Raw genomic sequence first — 20317 nt, forward strand, 5'->3', positions numbered from 1 at the left:
CTTTGGTCTCTATTTTGGAGCATGGATAGCTTGCGGGGCTTGGAAAACACATGATGCTTGTGCCTCTGCTTGTATCCTTCAGAGCAAGCAGACCAGGAAAGAGTCAGAGCAGCTGAAGTTCCACTGTGGCTTGCTACATTACCCTTTGTTTTCTTATTTTTTTAACCTCTCCTTGGAAACTTTAAGAGTACAAACATCTGTTAAGTGAGCTTAACCTTTGCAAATATAAATGAAGCTTAACTTGGGCTTTTTCTGGTAAATGCCTATATCAAACAAAAGAAATGAAACTTAATGCTAACGACTCAGAAACCACCAACTAACTTACAGATATCTAAGAAATTTCCAATTGGATAGACCAAGTAAGACAACTGTACAGATGTAACCAATCAAATATTTCCTTTGCTTTACTTCCATGTTTAACCTATAATTTTTCCCCTTGTGTTCCCTCAATGGAGGCCTTCAGCTACTTCTATTTGATAACTGCCTAATTCATAAATCACTGTTCACTCAAATAAACTCTTTAAAAATTTAATTGTGCCTCAGTTTACCTTTTAACCCATGAAAAGAAAAATAATAGTTGAAGAGACCACATGCTAAATCAAGTGAGGAAGAAATGCGAGCTATTTATCTTTGCATTGCCACCCACAGTACCTAATTTAATCTACTAATTTCTCAATAAATGGAGGCAGCAAATAATTGAGAGAAAAGACAAATCAACTTCAGTTCATACCCTTTCTCGGCCACTTCCTGCTGAGATGACAGTAGTAACGCTTCGCTCAAAAAGTTGAAAGAGTTAAGTGAGTCTCTCTGCCTCTCTCTTACACACACATACACACACACATACACCCCCCAGAGCAAGTATTAATATATAATAAGTACCAAATAAGGTAAGATAAAACATTAAAATTTGTCTTTACTGAGAACTTACAGCTTAGCATGCTTTTCTGTTTTGCAGGAGATGCATCGCTGAATAGTTGATTGATTGACCCCATAGATTCCGAGCCATGTAAAAGTTCCTCCCACTGTGATAGTCCAAAAAGTGTGTCGCCTGAGAGGATCTACATCAAAGCTATGAGACAGACAGAAATGAGTGAACAAAGATATTCATTTGATGCCCAAGATATTATTTTAGGTGACAAGGTCATATAGCTAAATCTTTGTAAAGTATGAAAAAATTGCATTGGACATACTCAAATATATGTAGTCGAGATCCATTTGTTGATTGCTCTAATACATTGTGGAATCCCCCAGCATGAGTTGATCCTTGAATGAGAACCGTTAAGAAGCCCACAAACATGACAACCATCTGAAATGCATCTGTCCACACCACTGCTTTTAATCCTCCCTGAAATAGAGAGAATGTTTGAGTCCTTGAAAGCAAACCCTGTAACTCTTCTGACTCTGCAAAGCCTCTCTGCTAATACATGCATGCATTCTTTTGTTTATTCAGCATCAGCCACTGAGCATCTTTTATGTGCCCAGTACCGTGTTAAGCATGAGAATAAAATGAAAAGTGAGACAGATCCCTTCCTTAACTTTATAAAGTTTATAATCTAATGGGAGAAGCAGATGTTAGACAACAAGATAGTGATTTACTTAAAAATGTGGAAAGTGCAACTAAGAAAGACAGGTTACCATAGGAGCATAAAACAGGGAGCCCTGACCTGGTATTGAGGAAATGATGTTCAAGCTAATTTCTGAAGAATGAGTAGGAATTTACCAACTACAGAGGACAAAGAGAAGAGGGAACCAGCATGTGTGAAGAAGCACAGCTCCCTGAGGAAATACAAGAAAACTGGAAGATGTTGGTCAAAGGTGTGAAACACCCAAAGAGGAATTTGCTCTTTGGGTGAATTTGCTAGAGGCCTGGCCACACAGACTTTGATGAGGACACTTAAATGATTTCTCAGGAGCATAAGAAAGCATTAACAAGAGTTATATGATGAGAGATTTTGTTTCACAGCAGTTTCATTGGTGATTGTGTGGAGAATCAACTGCAAGAAAAGAAAAGGAGTTGAGAGACCATCTCAGTTTATTTCAGTAGTCCATGCCCAATATGATTGGCAGATGGAGGTAAGGTAGAGATGAAAAGAAGTGGATGGACTTAAAAGCTATTTTGGAGGTAAAATCAACATAACTCATGATTCATTGAATACAGGTGATAAAGAAGTAAAGGAATGAAGACTAACCAATAGGGTCTGGCTTGCACAACTAGAGACATTGTTTGTAAAATTAGTCACAGGGAATATATTTTGGGAAACTGAGATGGTAGAATATCAAACAAAGAACTAGGAAGGAATGGTATATTCCAGACATTCATGGAGGAATGAGTTTTAAGAGCTACAGAATGGTCAAATGGTGAGGTAAGCAGAACAGAGGTCCAGGAGGATGAATCTAATAGCAAAATCTAGGATACAATGATTAGGTAAGGGGTTAGAGCAGTAGTTATGAAATCCATCCCAGCTCCCCTTGAGAGTCACTTGAGGAATGCAAAAGGAAAAATAAATAATTAAATAACATTTAAGCCCTATCCCCAGGGGTTGTGAATTAATTAAGGTCTGGATTGGGGTCTGGGCCTCAGTGTCTTTTGAAAGCTCCCTCGTCAACTCTAATGTAGAATTACAGTTGGGAACCTTTGGGCAAGAAGAAGGAAGGAAAAAGAGAGGGTGTTGTAGTACTGCAGGTATAGAAGCCCTTAGGACCATGATCTATGTGGGATGAGCAAGTGGGGAAAGATGAAATAAAGTGATGTATCAGTAAGTGCTTGGGAAATGAATGAGCTCTGTGAAAATGAAATGGCGTGGTATTTTTAACATTGAAAAACAGAATTATCATCTCTGGTTACTCCTCCAGAGTGTCAGGAACTTTAGTGAAAAGATGACAGGCTTCATCTTCATCTTGAGATGAAAGAAGACATTGGGGTTGCCCCATCACTTCTTTTGTAATTAAAATTGAAATTCAATTTTAAAAATAGACATTAAAGTACCTGCCAAAGACATTGTATTTATGTATTTTGTTCACACATGGTTTGAGAAATAATAAATTTCTTACCTCTTACCTCCTAGGTAGCACTAGCTTAATTTTCTTAAATCCATTAAGCCTTCCAAACCCAAATCTCAACATAAGATTTTAGTGCTATGAAGACAAAATGGCAAAGGCCTCTGTTTTCAGAGGATACTTGGCATTGGTTGTGCAGAAATCTGCATAAACTTGGCATAAGGCAAGAGAACAAACCACTTTATCAGATATTAATCAAAAGGCACATTATAGACACCATGAAGACTTGTCTTGACGACTTCTTCATACAGCAAGAGTCCTCACCTCCTTTCACACACACACACACACAAACACACACATACACACATACACACTTATCTTCTTTAATACTGATGGTACCTTGTGTGTCACCTACATATTTAATCAAACTGCCTTGTTTGGGGCCTACTGTTTGCCCTACTAAACTACGGAACCCTGGATGGCAACTAACACTTTCTCTTTCACTGGTTACTTTAAATATTTTATACATCCACAGGCTTAGCACAGTAAAGAGACTGCAATATGAGCAAAGGTGAAGCCTCTAATTTGACAAGAGAGAAGAACAGAGGTGTGGTACAGAGGTTATATGGGTAGATTGGATTCACAGAATGAAAGATTTTTAACACCAGGCTAAGGAGCTTATAATTTATCTTGTGAACAATAGGAAGTAAGGAAAGAATTAGATCAGTAAAGTGGCACGAAGAAATGAATATTTTAAGAAGATTAATCTGACAGAGGTATGTGGGGTGTGGGAGCAAGAAGAGACTGGAAGCATAAAACCAGTTAGAAGGTAGTAAATTTAGTTCATTTTAGTTTATTGTGATTATAAAAATATCTGGATGTGTTTCTGATGTCATGCTTTTTCGTTTCTATGTGTCCTACTTTGGCTATGCTTGTTTTCCTCTTTTTTCTCTTGCTTTGATGAATTGAGGGTTGCTTTTTCAAGCTCCATTTTTCTTAACTTTGACTATTTTATGTAAATGGGTTCCCTTGAAATTTTGCCATGCATTTTAAATGTAGAGTCAATATTTAAGCAATGCCGTAATCCCCAGAAATTCAAGGATGATAAAACATTTAAGTCTGAGTACTCCCTTCCTGATTTACATGCTATTGTTATATAGTTTGGGGGTAATTCTTTTTTCTTAATTTCAAAGTGGCATATAATTATAATTATGAACATAATTATTGATATGTTTTATATTTTAAATTGTACAATAATATAAAACATTTAATAATATATAAATTATAAAATAATGATTATCATTTAGTACCAAAAATAGTTTAACTAGACTCATTAAATGTTTACTATTTTATTTTCTTATCAATTCTTCTGTTTAAAACTGTCATATTTTAATGTTTTCCCTTTCTTCCGCAGTATCTCCTCTAGATTTTTCTTTAGGGAAGATCTGTAAGGGCTAAATTCTCTTTGGTTGTTGACACTCAACTTCTGAAAGATAGTTTTGTCAAAAACACAATTATGACTGGGTCTGGAATAGTTTTTCCTCAATGCTTTGAATATATTATTCCACTGCTTCTGGTTTCCATTGTTGTTGCTAAGTGTCGCTCTTTAAGTATCTCTTTCTCTTTCTTCTGGCTCTTTTTCAGGTCCTCCATTTGTATTTGCCGTTCTACAGTTTCACTAATGCATCTAGACATAAACTTATTCTTTTGCTTTCTGCTTTAAGGTTACACTTTCTAAATCTATATGTACTTATATTTTATCATATCTGAACAATTACAAGCCATAATTTTTTGAAACACTACTTCACCTCCTCTGAGACTTTGTACGCTCCTCTGAGACTCCAATTGGACATGAATTTTGTCCACCATATGTCTCCATTTCTATTTCACATTTTTCATCTTCTTGTCTCTCTGTTATTCTTTAGGTTATTTCTTTGGATAGAATTTGGATAGAGTTTCCATCATACTGATTGTTTCTTCAAATATATTTGCTCTTTATAATAATAATTATATTGTGTAGTCAGTCATTCCTGATGCTTATTCATCTTTGAAATTACATTCTTTATTTATTTAAGCTGTTTATGCATATCTATTCTTTTATTCAATATCTTTTAATACCAAAGTATTTTGTTCTTGAGAGGCTAATCTTTATTGCTTTGCTGATCCTCACTCACAGTAAATTTCTATTTCGTATTTTTTATGATATTTTGTTAAAGTTATCGTTAGATCTTTATCTGTGTGTAAATATCTTATAGTCTTAAGTTGGATTATTCCTCCAGAGAGGATTTGCACTTTTTCCTTGAAAAATTTGAAGTACATCACTGAAGTAAAACCATGTCAGCTCCCCTCAAGGATTCTAGCTTAATGTTATAGTCCCAAGCTCAGTTTCCCTAAATTTTCACTGACCCAAATTTCAGTACCTTAATGGTAGTAGTACTGTTATCACCACCTGCCTTCAAGTCAGCCTCATGCATCCTGTCTACCCACAACACTCCTTCCAAATATCAGTCCTGATAATTAATATGTTTTAAATTGTTTTGTATTATTTTGTTACTTTGTTTTGGGGGGAGAACACTTACTTAGGGAGCTATGATAGCTTTTTCAAGACAAGCAATGCATTAAAAATTGTTATATCCAGCATCTAGCTGTCCTTCTCTGGACAGGTACCTCAGAGCAACTAATCTATTACATGAGATTAGAGGTAAGAGAAGCAAGATCCTATTTTTTTAGCATAGCTGGGAAGAGTTGAGTGTCTGGAATAGAATTATGGTAATGAGAATGAAATTTTTAAAAATGAAGACAAAACTAAGTGCAAATAAATAATGGAATTTACAAGTATGAAAAAGAGAGATCAGGATGTTATATAATCGGAATAGATGTTACAAAGAGTAGGTGATATGCACATAACACCAAAATACATGAATTATCTGCTATATGAAAATATATATTTTTTTATTTTTATCTATAGTGAAGGAAAGAGAATTCAACTGTCTGGGAACCACTGCCACATGCTTAACTGGTTAATTATAGGTCGTACATGGTAAAATGACTCAGAAGAATACAGATTACAGTTACAGGGAATGGGCAAACAATAGGTCCTCAATGAATGTTGAACTAAACTATATATAATTGTATTAATTACATAAACATGCTGCCAATACGACTCAGGCTCCTTAATTAAAAACAGAGCATGTGTAAAGCCAAATGGTAAGTGTAATCCAGGCTTATCCAGAAATACAAGACAAAAACAAGCTGCAAAATTCTCAAGTTTATAAAAAAGCAGCCATCATTGCTCACTTGTATGTACATTTTGTTATTTCTCAACCAGTAGACAGTGAAGTATAAAGTGTAAAGTGTAAGTGTCATCTGTGGTTTATGAGGGCCATGAATGAGTAAACTATTTTCTCAGAAGTAGCATAGGTTTACCTATTCTCTAATCAAGAAGACTTTTTCATTAGATTTTTTTCTTCTTAGGCATGATTTTCTTGAATGAGTGCAGAGATTAAATTCTCTTAAAGGTTGGTAATGAAAAGAATTTTAAACAACAGCACCTTCCTCAGGAAACTGTGACAGATAAGCCGACATACTTCTGCTTAATTTTGGAATAACAAATTCCGCTATAATTAGATGTCTGTTGTTGGAGATGTGCCCTTACCCCATATTAGGAGGTAGTGTTAAATACTTCTTCACAGCTAGATACATACCAGAGTACAGTAGAATGTGCAAACAATTCCTGTTGCAAACACAGAGCCCCAGAGATCAAACCCAGTCACTAGGAAAGAAGAAAAATATATTAAAAGAAGTTACCTTGAAAAATTTAAAGAGCAAATTTTATGAGGAAAAAGACACAATATTTTTATCAGTGTTCTTTGTAGGCAAAAATAAAATCAAATTAGAGTTTTCCCTCATTAAATTTTCTCACCTTCGAGAAAGATTATTTTTGTTATATTTTTATACTTCTAGCTAGTCCATACATTTTACGTAATGTTAAGTCAAATTTTTCCTCCTAAGATTTTGTAGATTCCAATCTTTGATCCAAATGTTTTGCTTTTGAGTTTCTGTTTTCCTCAACAAAGTTAGATTGAGTACTCTGAAATCACCCAAACATCATCCATGAGCAGGGATATAAAAGGAAATAATGGCTTTAGAGGTTCCACAAGGAAGACTGTTGGGCAGAAAGTCAGTAGACTTGAATTTTTATTCAAACAACCCACTTCTCTTCTCTGACCATCATGAGAAACATGAACAAAAATTGAGTTTTAATGGATCTTTGACTTTTTTTTTCTAGGAAAACAATCCTTTTATTGAACGTACCTAGCATATATAGGTACACATCTGCCGTGGCGGTTTGCTGCACCCATAAACCCATCATCTACATTAGGTAATTCTCCTAATGCTATCCCTCCCCTAGTCCCCTACCCCTCAACAGGCCTCCAGTGTGTGATGTTCCCCTCCCTGTGTCCATGTGTTCTCCTTGTTCAACTCCCACTTAGGAGTGAGAACATGTGGTGTTTGCTTTTCTGTCCTTGTGATAGTTTGCTGAGAATGATGGTTTCCAGCTTCATCGATGTCCCTGCAGAGGACATGAACTCATCCTTTTTTATGGCTGCATAGTATCCATGGGGTATATGTGCCACATTTTCTTTATCCAGTCTATCATTGATGGGCATTTGGGTTGGTTCCAAGTCTTTACTATTGTGAATACTGCTGCAATAAACATATGTGTGCATGTGTCCTTATAATAAAATGATTATAATCCTTTGGGTGTATACCCAGTAATGGGATGCTGGGTCAAATGATATTTCTGGTTCTAGATCCTTGAGGAATCGCCACACTGTCTTCCATAATGGTTGAACTAATTTACACTCCCACCAACAGTGTAAGAGCATTCCTATTTCTCTACATCCTCTCCCACATCTGTTGTTTCCTGACTTTTTAATGATCGCCATTCTAATTTGGCATGAGATGGTATCTCATTGTGTTTTTGATTTGCATTTCTCTAACTACCAGTGATCTTTGACTTTTAACAATCCATGCTTTTTTATTCCTGTTGCTTCTAAGAATACATATCATAAAATCAGATTAGAAGTCCAAAGCACAAAACTCAGAGGAATATCAAGATAAAAACGACTTTCTTGGCAGCTCTTATCTAATCCTCACTGACTCTGAGGTTAATATTTCTCAATATAAGCACAGAGCCCAATTAAATGGAATATTGAGGACTTTCAATATGGCAGGCGTCATTGTGAAGTTTACTTTGACTTTTATTTCTTTCCTTTTTGTTTTTAGGATTCTATTATTTTGAAAGAACAAACTATAAATTTTAGTGTAACTATTACAAGCAAGCTTTACTCTTATACTGAGATTATCTACTTCATGAGATCACTGAAGTCCATATATTATAGATGACCATACTTAGCAACATATACAATACCAAAACTTCCACAATTCCAATGATTTAAAAACCAAAACCAAATCCCAAACAAGCAAAAGCAATCAAAATTGGTGTCTAGAGGTATATGAGTCAAAACCAAGTAATTAATTGTTTGCATTATTTTCAAAGTTTAATCAATATTTAGAGCTTTATGTCATGACTCCTAATAGTAATTCAGAATCCCCTAACCAGAAGAATATCTCCCCAACAAAGTATTTTATTTATAATTCTCCAAGGTTAGAATTCAGGCATAAAAATGGTAAAATATGCCAAGAGAACGTTGATAACTTACCTTGATTGAGTGCCAGGGCAGGAGCATACACCACCACTCCTGTGTAGAGAATCTGGTAGAGAAACAGGAATCAGGTTGGCAGTGTGAAAGTGACATAGAAAGGAAAACTGCCTGGAAAGTTCTTTATTGATGTTAGAGTTGTATTCTCTTCAACTTGTTCACCAAACATTGCATTCCCGTCCACTCTAATTTTGAAGTTGCTCACCACTATCAGTAGTTTGTAGAGGGGATGTAATCATTAGATGGAGGAAGAGAGTTGGGTTTTCAAAATTGCTACTAATTTTGAGATACTATGGTTATATTTTATATATCTCTAAGGGATATAAAAATAGACTTACTTAAGTTTTGATTCATCTTCCTTCTACCCATTTTCCTGATACACGCATCACAATGTACTCTCTACTGACTTCATGAGAAGCTTTACTAAGGAACAGAAGCATATTTTAGCAGTTTACTGAAATACGGAATTTAGAGGTGAGATAAAAAGAATCTGTGAGGGAAAAAAAAGTACTGTGCTGGGAAGACTAACAACATGGGTGATCTCCATAATGAATATATCTTCTAATTCCCAGAAGTGCAACCACCACCCTGCTGGAAATAGGTCCAGTTTCTCCAGTTTCTATTTGGAATTTCACCATGCAGAGATTCATGTTAGGGTTTTAAAAGGCAAATATCTATGGGCAGGTAAATGAGCATTGTTTTCCTCCTATTTTCTTGCCTAAATTCTTCAGTCAGTGAGTGGGAGTTTTGATTAAAAAGAGGGAAGAAGCCTATCTTCTAGCAGAAAGTACTTGGTGAGTAGTAGGAAGTGTACCAATGCTGTGCCATGGGCAAATTTGGAGCAGCATGAAGACATCCCAAAGCTGGGAGGGTGTGAAAGGAGTTCATAAGAGAGAAGAGAGGCAAGTAGGAGTATTCACTGGGAATATTGTCTTAAAATGACTTTCAGTAAAATAGGTATTTCTGCTTCAACTCAGTTAATGGTTAAAAACAAACAAGAAAAAAAGAAAGAAAAAAAAACCCTGTTTACCAGACCATTTCATATCTAACTTAGAGCAACTGGTACAGGTTAAACAGCAGTGAAATACATGTTAAGAAAATGTGGGTGGTTTATACACACACACACAGATGGCTTTTTTTCCCTTTGTGGCATACAATATACATTTGCTTGTTATTTTTAGTACAGATTAAAAGTGCTATCTTTGGAAGAAAGTAGTGTCTTCTGAGTATTAAATGTCCTTTAGCTAAGTTTATTGCCCCCAAAATAAACAAACCTGTATCTAGTAACCTCATAGTTTCCACATCTGCAGCAGCCATGACCCCTTACCGTCTGTACAATGTAGATGACTGTGGCAGCATAGCGAACTGGTTTGTTGAATCGTAGTTGTAAGTACTAAAGGAAACAGAAAGACATGCAGAGTCAGTGAGGTTTAGATAAGAGCTGCTAATAAAGTCCTTTTTATCTTGGTATATCGTCTGTTGTGCTTTGTACTTTAATTTGATTTTATGATATGTATCCTTAGAAGCAACACGAATGAAAAAGCATGGATTGTTAAAAGTCAAAGATCTATTGAAATTCAATTTTTGTTCATGTTTCTCATGATGGTCAGAGAAGAGAAGTGGGTTGTTTGAAAAAAAATTCAACTCTATTGACTTTCTGCCCAAAAGTCTTCCTAGTGGACCCACTGAAGCCATTGTTTCCTTTTATATCCCTGCTGCCCCAAATTTAGTTCAATCTTTTATTTTCTCTTTTCTGGATTGCTGTTGTAGCACCCCAATTGATCTCCCTAATACCAATCTTTGCCCACTCATCCTATCAACCACATATCTCCCATATCAATTGTTTTAAAGCAGAGCTCTGATCATGTTGCTCTTTTTCTCAAATTCTTCAATGATTCTCTATCATTGACAAAACAAAGTTCATATCCCAGGCTTGATATTCCAAACCTTCCATTGTCGGACCCACACCCTCCCTTTCTTAAATCATATCACTAACCTTCACATAATTTATTCTCCACATGCAATTATTGTTTATCATTCAGCTAACATGTTTCGTGCTTTTTCAGACCTTTCCTTTGTTTAGGCAGAATTCTCAATATAAGAGCCACTCTCCCCAAATTTCACAAAGTCTTAGTCATCTGTCAATAGATGGAAGGAAAAGTAAATATGTTCTTTCAGATATAGAATTATGCAGTTGAAATAGTCCTTTCTTCTTTCACAGGTGAGAAACTCAAGGCTTAGATCATAGATGAAAGCATTAGCCCAGTTGCTATTCCTGGCCCTGATCATACTTCATCCTCTGAGCTCATATGGCACTAATACTAAGACTTTTTCGTGGTTATCAGTTGCTGTCTTGTATTTTGGTGTTGAACTTGATTATCTCTCTGTATTAGTTTATTATTAATACTGTATAAATTAATTGGCACCAATTTGTTGTTTTGAAACAACAGAAATGTATTACCTCTCGGCACTGAAAACCAAAAGTTAAAAATCAATTTCACTGGGTCAAAATCAAAGTGTGAGCAGGAGGCTCCTACACGAGGCTCTAAGGAAAAGTCAGCTTCCTGCCTTCTTGCTGTTAGTGGCTGCTGGCAGTCCTTAGCTTCTGGTTCCATCACTCCAATTTCTGCCTTTATAGTTACATTGCCTTTTCTTTTGCCTGTCAAATTTCCCACTACCTCCCTCATATAAGGATATATGTGATTGTATTTATATATAGCCTCTCTGGATAACCCAAGACAACTTTCTCACCTCAAAATCCTTTAATCACATTTGCAGTAATCCCTTTGAAACAAAAAAAACATTTAAGTAATATTCACAGCTTTCAGGGATTACACCTGGATATATATTGGGGAAGGTATGCTGTTTTCAGCCTACCACATTTACTATCCCTGATATATACAAGTACTGTTCTCTTTTGTTCATTTTTATCTTTGTCATTTACATATTCATTCATTCAATGAATATTTGTTACCTGCTTTACATATTGCATTCTGACACAAAATGATAAGTAAATATGATATAGTCCATACCATAGAGGATCTTACAGATTAGATGAAGTGACTATTAACACATATTTATACTAATAAAAGTAAAGTTGCAATTGTGGTATGTTCAATTGTGATATGTTCACAGCTAAAAGTAGCTGTGACCTTACTAAATAGTAGGATTTGATTTGCTGTTTTGGAGGTAAGGAAAGGTTTTTCTCAGTAAGTATTCTAGAAGACATTAATACGTGTCTTTCAGTTTATAATAAACATGTATTGAAAAAACAAAATAAAGTTTTAAAGTATCAATTGGCTTGAGGATTAAATTTCTTGCTAGTAGTTTCTACTTGATAGTAGTTCTTTTTTTCTGAATTTAAAAAATTCACTTTGATTAAATCAAGGATTGACAACCGAGTTATCCTTTCCCTAGAAACAATAGATAAATGTTTCATGGCTTACAATGGGCCCTTCTTTGAAACAAAGGACATTTAGCAGAACTGTGATTCCATTTTATACTAACTCACATTCTGAATTTATCCTGCCAGATTCTCCCAAACCTGAGGTAGAAAACCACCGTATTTTCAGGCCCTCCCTTCAGATGATACATTCTGTGAACCAGAATGTATACTCCAGTGAATATGTGAATGAGGGCACCAGACATAAGGTAAATATTACAGAGGAAGGGAAGTCAGTGAGGAGTCAGCGGTCTCAAATATCGTAAGATAGAAAACACTGCGAAATGTTTGTGGTGAAGACAACTTAGGTTCAAATCTTGTGCCCTTGGGAAGACTATTTTCTGCCACTAAGCCATGATTTTATCTTCTAAAAGTGGATGTTGTATGGATCAAATGGTGGGAGGTATGATAATGCCAAGTACAGAACTAGAGCTATAGTAGGATTTAATGACTGCTGTGGTCACGGAGGGTGCAACACCCATAGTTTATTGGCATTCACTGTTCCAGTGCATATTGATGGCATCTAAATGTGCCTGAGATTATCTGCTTGAGAGTGTTCTGAGCCTTTGCACAAGGCCATAGGGCAGATCAGAAAGGCTTGCGGGTGTTATCATTGGTACTCAGCCAATGACTAAATGGAGTTGGAGACAAAATACCCTGGCTTTTTGCCTTTCAGTGAGGACAATCCTGAGACATGCTTTATATTGTCTCTTAGAGATCCCCAGTTGGATTGAACCCCAGTTGTTCACAGTGGCAACCTGCTCAAAATTACATTTTTTATTGGCATCTTTTTCTTCTATGTCTGACATTGCCACTTGTCTATCAACGCTTACTAGAATCACTTCCCCCAAATAAACTTGCATTCAAATCCTTGTTTCAGGATCTGCTTCTAGTAGAATGCAACTTAAGACAGAGACATTTCTAGTAAATATAATGCAAGTAAAAATTTTGAAAATGCTTCTGTAATGAGGTGTGCTCTCTCTCTGAGAGGAACTCTTTTCTATCACATAAAGAACTCAGGATAGCCTACAGGAGGATGAGACTAAAGGTAACAAGAACAAGCTGTCTCATTTGCATTCCCCTAGGCCAGCAAGCTGCTAGCCAACTTGCTATCTTATGGAAGTCACAGAGATGGTCCCAAGTGAGACCACCACAATTTTATGGGGCCCATCTGAGCCAGGCAAAATTGCTAATCTGCAGAATCGTAAGAAGATAAAACTGTTATTTTGAGACATTTATTTTGGGGTAGTATGCTACATAGCGATAGATAACCATGAATACAAAGATTGGCACTAGAAGTGGGGAGGTGTACCTAAAACCAAAAACATGTAGTATTAGCTTTGGTACTGGGTAGCACAAGGAATTCTGGAAAACCTAAGGGGCAATGAATCCTGAAAAACAGTAAAGCCATGAGGATATTGCTATAGGAATCTTGAAAAAAATAAATGGTTTTCACATCTCAGTTAAGTTCCACTCAATTCAGTCAACCCAGTAAAATTACAAAGACAGTACTGGGGAAAAGCTATATGAACAAAGACCTGATCAGAAATCAGGCTCCTTGAATTCCAGTTTGAGATTTGCTGGCATCTCACTCTGTGATCTATGCTTCAGGATTCTCATCTGTGAAAGAAGAAAGACTATTCCAACTGCAGACTTCGATATCTGAAAGAATTTATCCACTTTTCCTTTCAATGTATTCACTACTTCATTCAGTCGTCGCCTTTGGTGTATATATAAGCTATTCCTATTGTCAAAAGTAAAAATGCAACAGAGAAGTTGCATGCTTCATGCCTGCTTATAAAAATACCTGAGGTGACATTGACCAACATTATGATGGATTATTTTCAGAACCCCAAACTTGATCCAGCCATACTCTTTTCCATCTCAGGAAATACCAACTCTACTTTTCAGGCTGGTTCAAGCCCAAATAACATAGAACGAGCCTTTGCTCCTCTCTCTCCCTCCCCACATCCAATTCATAAAAGAAATCTGGGTGCTTGCCCCCCACTTTCAAAACAAATTTACTTGCATTCATCCTCTCTTACCACCCTATTACTATCATCTCTTGCTCAGATTATGTAAGTACACTCCCAACTACCTCCCCGATTCAGCAGTAAAAACCCTATAATTATTCTTAATATCTAGTTAGAGTAATCCTCTTAACATACAAATCCCATCATGTCACTTCTCTTCCCAAACACTGTAATGACCCATCATTTCTAAAGTAAAAGCTAATCCCTATGATGACCTAAGAGGCCCCATGATGTTGGTTCAGACCCTAAATATCTCTTTTACAACAAATATTATATAGCACCATTTACTCTGCTGAAATAGTATTCAATAATATCTTATAGATAAACATTGAATTTCTCAAAATATAAATATAATTACTAAAACACCACCACTGTTATTTAAAGAACTAAAAGGAGAGCATTTACCTTAAAAAAGTGTGTAATGTATAAATGCTTAGAAACCACTGTACAAGAAAACACAGTGAAGTAGTAGCCTGGGCATTATCATAAAGAAAATTTGAAATTGAAGAGAAGTAAGTAGTTCAGAAGCCAAGAAGTCCAAGAAAAAATGAGAGAACAGGTAGGCATTGGCCTATAAGCCAATATTAAATTAGGTAAATAATAACAAACTGGATTTATTAGTGTATGATAAGAGAAGGAAGGAAATAACTTTAAAGTGAAGATAATATTATGAGACTAATAATAAACTGTACAATTGACATAATGAAAATATATGATATTGCAAACTAGATAAGCCTAAATTATCACTTGAGGGTGAGAAGAATTCCCTATGCTTTGACTTGTGACAGGATAGTGATAAAGTAGCACAGATGGCATATCTTAGTCTTGAAATCCCACTGCATATCAAGGCATTTAAATCAGTTGGCTATTGCTATATAACACCTACCCCCAAACTCATAGGCTCAAAAACCAAAAACTTATTATTTCTCGTAACTCTGAGGACAGACTGGGTGATCCCTCTGGTTTCATCAGGACTCTTCAGTAACTTGGAAGATCAATGGAGAGAGGTCTGAGATGGCCTCACTCACAGGTCTGGTAACATGTATTGGCTGTTGGCTGGGTATCTCTGTTCTCTATGTGTCCACTGCTGCTCCTGAAGCTAGATCAGCTATGCTAGCTTCCTTAGACAGCAGTATCAGGGCAGCATCCCAAGACGACAAAGGCAGAAGCTACAAGGCTCATAAGGCCTAGGCTCCAAGCTCACAGAACATCACTTTGGCTACATTCTAGTGGTCAAAGCAAGTCTCAAAACTGGCCAAAGTTCACAGGGTGGATAAAGAGATTCCACCTCTTTCAATCTTTGGCATTTAAAAAGACCCTAGAAAGCATATCTTTCAATAACTACTAGAGAATGGAGGCTGCAGAAAGAAACAGAAACTTAAGATACTACAGACAGACTAAGTGGTATAAATTTGAAGATAGCAACAACAACAATAATCATAATAATGCAACACTCTTACATAGTATTTACTATTTGCCAGGCTCTGTTAAACGTATTTGTTTACAATACATCATTTACTCCTCACAGACATCCTTTGAGATAGATGTTTTTATTACCACTATTTTACACATGTGAAAACCAGGTATACAAAAGTTAAGTAGTTTACGCCAAAGTCATGCAGCTAGCAAGTAGCAGAGCTAACACTGAAAGTCAAGTCAACAGAGTTTAGGTCCATACTCTTTTTTTTATTTTTTTTTAAAGACAGAGTCTCACTCTGTTGCCCAGGTTGGAGTGCAGTGGATCTCGGCAGTTCACTGCAACCTCCCAGGTTCAAGTGGTTCTCATGCCTCAGCCTCTCGAGTAGCTGGGATTAGGCATGCCAACATGCCTGACTAATTTTGTGGGGTTCTTTGTTTTTTTTTTTTTTAGTAGAGATGGGGTTTTGCCATGTTGGCTAGGCTAGTCTCGAACTCCTGACCTCAGGTGATCCCCCAACTCGGCCTCCCAAAGTACTGGGATTACAGACGTGAGCCACCACGCCTGACCTAGAGTCCATACTTTTAACTTGCATGCCATAATGCCAATTTTTATAAAACAAGAGGTAATCTCAAAATAACCTTATGTCTACTTTACACACTCTGGATTACTTACTATTAGGTCACTAAAAAGTTAAAAACATGTAGAGGCAAAAATAGCAAATATTTTGAAAACAATTTAGTAAATTAAATTCAATGAAGTCCTTATATTTTCAATACTTGTACTAATTTATTGATTTAAAAAGAGAATCAAATCTCCTCAGTTACATAATTGCAATTGGTTTAGTTGTTTTTACAGTAACTGAGTCATTTTACTAAAACCAGTTACGGCTAAGCATGAATTGAGCAGCATGTATGGAATAGACAGATTGCTCAAAGTAAATTGTTCAATAATTTTAAGATAATGTTTTAATTTCATTTAATTTCTGGAAAATGTACTCATTTATTGTGTGTGTATAACTTTTTATTGTAAAGTTACTATGTACTAAGGTAATATTATTATGTGCAGTAGTTTTTGAGCATTACAGCCTTAAAATATCATGCAGTGCAGAGTGAAATTACTCATTGTATGTGTGTCTTTACACACTGAAAGACATCTGATGTCTCTGCCCTCAACTCCCTAAACATTGGTGGTGACCCCTAATCATTGTGACAACCAAATAGCCTACAAATATCCCAATTACTCCCACTGTGTGGCACCAGCCCCACTGAGACCCCTGCTGTATGTAACTTGGCACTCCCAACTCTTTGATCTTATCTTTTACCATTGTCCCCTTTGTTCTGTCTTCTCCAAGCACACTGATTTCTATGCTGTCCTTCAACATGTCAGTCATACTCCTTTTCTAGGGCCGTTGCATCCGTGACTCCTTCAGCCTGAGATGTACTTCCCTTGTCTGGTGCAATTATTTGCTTTCTTCCAGTCTCCATTTAGATGTCCTTTTTTTCTTGAGGCTTCATATGATCACCGTCTATGAATATGGACATTCTCCACTCATACCAGCATTCCTCCTCTCTATCTCATCCTATTTACTTTACTTTTTCTCCTTTTTTTTTTTTTTTTTTTTTTTTTTTGTAGGACGGGATAGCATAGTTATTTAGCGTATGATATATAAAGGTAGACTGCCTGGTTTGAAAAACTGTTACTTGCTAGCTTTATGTCACTTAGCAAGTTACTTAATTCTATATGCCTCAGTTTTCTAGTCTGTTAAAAGGAGGTGACAGTACCTATCTAAAAAAGATTGTTTTAAGGCCAAATGACTTAACAAACATAAGGAACTTACAGAAGTACTTAACACCTAGTTAAATACCATATACATTTGTATTATAATTTTCTTACACAGTATATGTTTATTGACTGCCCTTCTCTGCTATGAAGTAAGCTCCATGATAGCAGGAACTTGGTGCAATGCTTTATGCCTAGGGTTACGACAATGCCTAGAACAAGCTGGGCGTGGTGGCAAACTCCTGTAGTCCCAGACACTTGGGAGGTTGATTCAGGAGAATCACTTGAGCCCGGGAGTTTGAGAACAGCCCGGGCAACATAGCAAAAGCCCCATCTCATAAATAAATAAATAAATAAATAAATAAATAAATAAATAAATGGAAAAAAAGAAGAGTGCCTTTTTAAGTGTCTTAAGAGTAGATGCTTAATGAGTATTTACTGAGTATAGTCATAAAAATTACATTCCGTAAAACTGTGGAATCAATAATACTTTTTAAGAGTTCCTAAAAAGTGTTCATTTGCTTGAGTGGCTTTTGAAGGCTAGAATAATGTTTCATAGTCATTTAGCATACAGATTTAAAAAAAAAAAAATAGGTCTCTTTTGAGTCTTCTGCAGTGACTTAGTAGGAATGATGCCGGATAATGAAAATAAACACCTTATTAATAGAAACTTATTTTTTCTCACACTTCTATATTGAGCATGCAAATTCAATTTTGAACATGATGTCTTCATTGAGAATCATTGTAAAGCCAAAACAGCACTATCTCATTTCCCTCTCATTAAATAATTCCCATATTTGTATTATTTAGCAGTTCCTTCCTGTTAAAATATGTTTTGTATTTTTCAAAAATATTTCCATTCCCTCATTAAAAATTAGAGTCTTATTATAATTTGTATTAAAATGCCCTCTACTCTCTGACAGAAAGGCCACTAAGTAGAGATACAGAAAAAATTAGGTTCTCAGGTCACTTTACTATTCAAAAATCTTAACTAGGTCATTTATCTGTATCTCAATTTTCTTAGCTGGAAAATTGCCATACTCATGATAGATGTTCTGTTTGCTTTTCAGAATGATGATGTTCATAATAATAAAAAATAACGTCAGCCCTCTTTATTGCAAGCCTCCTACAAATGAGACCATATATTAAGTGCTTACATAGAGGTTCTCATTTAATCATTAAAATAGCCCTGTGGGATTGTCATTATTATTTTCTTTCTATAGATGGGAAAATAGATATGTCTCTCTCCAAAGCTTAGGCTTTTAAAAAAAACCCTTTTAATGTCTTTCTCATAATGTGTAATTGTCCTGAAAATCAGTGAGTGTTCTTCAACTACCAGGTGCTACCATCAAGAGGATGAGAAAAAACAAAACAAAACAGAGAAGAATGGAGAAATCATCTTACCTCATAAGTGCTGGTGATACCAGATCTGTAGAACACAGGGAGAAAGAGCTCTGATGTTAAGATGATGACAAATAGGTAAGCAATGAAGAAGATTATGAAGGATGCCCCAAAGCGGTAGACTTCAGAAGGGGTCCCCAGGACTGTGACAGCTGACATGAAGCTGGCTGTCAGAGACAAGGCGACAGGGCCAAAGCTCATTTGCCTTCCCCCAACCAGGAACTCTCGGGAAGTTGCCTTTTTCCTCTCCTTAATGGCAAAGAACACCCCGATTCCAGAGGAAACCAAAAAGAGGGCTGCAAATACAACATAATCCCAAATTGCAAAGTTCTTCGCCTCCATACTGGAAAGTATGACACCAGAGAGCTTCTTTCAATGAGGTATCAGGAAGAAGACGTTTTCAAAAGCAAAGTTCAGTACAGTGGATGCTTTGCTGAGAGGAGAGGCTGTGATTCCCTGAAGAAAATGATTACCAGAGGCACTTGTGCGAATCTTCAGACACCAAGGTGTACTTAGGGAAGATCTCAAAAGTTGACTTCAAAGAAGAATCTGGTGGTGGTATTGCCACCAATAGATGAGAATCTGAAATCTGACCCTGGCAAAGAGCTGTCTGCTCCTCTCCTAAAGCATAGCCACGGAGAAGGAATTCAGAAGTGTTCTGAAATTATAACCACTGGGGGTGGAATGGACTGGCCAGATAACATGCTGTTTTATCTCTTAGATTTTTTTTTCTAACTTAAGGTTAAACATTACTGGGAAACATAGAATTGATAACAGTTGACCACCTCAGCATTTTTAATTCGTGAGATGGAATCTGTAAAATGCAAACACAATCCTCAGCAGTGTCTTCCTCCTGAGGAAGGAAAAGTGAAGGCTGTGTGCCTGCAATTGTCTGACGCAGTGGCTGTGGAGGGAAAGGAGCAAAGGACTAGGAATCCAGAGACCTTTGCTCGAGTCCTGGCTCAACCACAAGAAAGCCGTGATACATTTCATAAGTCATTTAACATTTCTGAACTTCACCTGGAACACAGGGATAGTAAGACCTTGCAAGGTTTTTCAGTCTTAAACTTCCTGACTCTCTTCGTCCTGATCGTAAAATGAAAGGTAATAATGTCTACCTCATTGGCTGCTATCTGTGCTTACAGCAGAGAACTCTTGAACATCATAGTTTTTCTTTCTTTCCACTAGGACTCAGAAAAATTGATTTGCCATTAATTAACAAATTATGTATAGCCTTCAACTTTATCTTGTCTTTCTCTTATTTTTACCGAGTTACAATAACTGTACCCACAGGCTAAGTTAGAATTAGGACCAGGACAAATGAGAGAAGGTAACAACCCAGTTATAAATTCCTGTTTCTGCTCTCTTTAAACTCCATCAATTGTTCCAAAGTACCTCCAGTGCAATTTCTAATTTTGTTCTTGCTTCTCCTCCTTCTTCAGTGGCCTTCTCCATCTCCACCTCTACAAAGCCTGTCTATTCTACAAGATCCAGCACGAGTTTTCTCTACTCTATGAAG

General features: G+C 36.4%; 1 protein-coding gene across 1 annotated transcript in view; it reads right to left on the reverse strand.

Annotated features, from left to right (window-relative positions):
* Nucleotides 1-19469, reverse strand: part of SLC5A12 (solute carrier family 5 member 12) — a 50707-nt gene extending 31238 nt beyond the window's left edge. The window contains exons 1-6 of the mRNA XM_003910111.4: nucleotides 18802-19469; nucleotides 10051-10116; nucleotides 8724-8775; nucleotides 6702-6769; nucleotides 1191-1345; nucleotides 929-1069 (exon numbers count right to left, since the gene is read on the reverse strand). Of these exons, the coding sequence (XP_003910160.1) occupies nucleotides 929-1069; nucleotides 1191-1345; nucleotides 6702-6769; nucleotides 8724-8775; nucleotides 10051-10116; nucleotides 18802-19140 (821 nt within the window). The 5' untranslated portion in view covers nucleotides 19141-19469. The remainder of the gene's footprint in view (nucleotides 1-928; nucleotides 1070-1190; nucleotides 1346-6701; nucleotides 6770-8723; nucleotides 8776-10050; nucleotides 10117-18801) is intronic.
* Between the last annotated feature and the right edge of the window lie 848 nt (nucleotides 19470-20317).

The sequence above is a fragment of the Papio anubis genome, chromosome 12 (assembly GCF_008728515.1).
Source record: "Papio anubis isolate 15944 chromosome 12, Panubis1.0, whole genome shotgun sequence".
Lineage (NCBI taxonomy): Eukaryota > Metazoa > Chordata > Mammalia > Primates > Cercopithecidae > Papio > Papio anubis.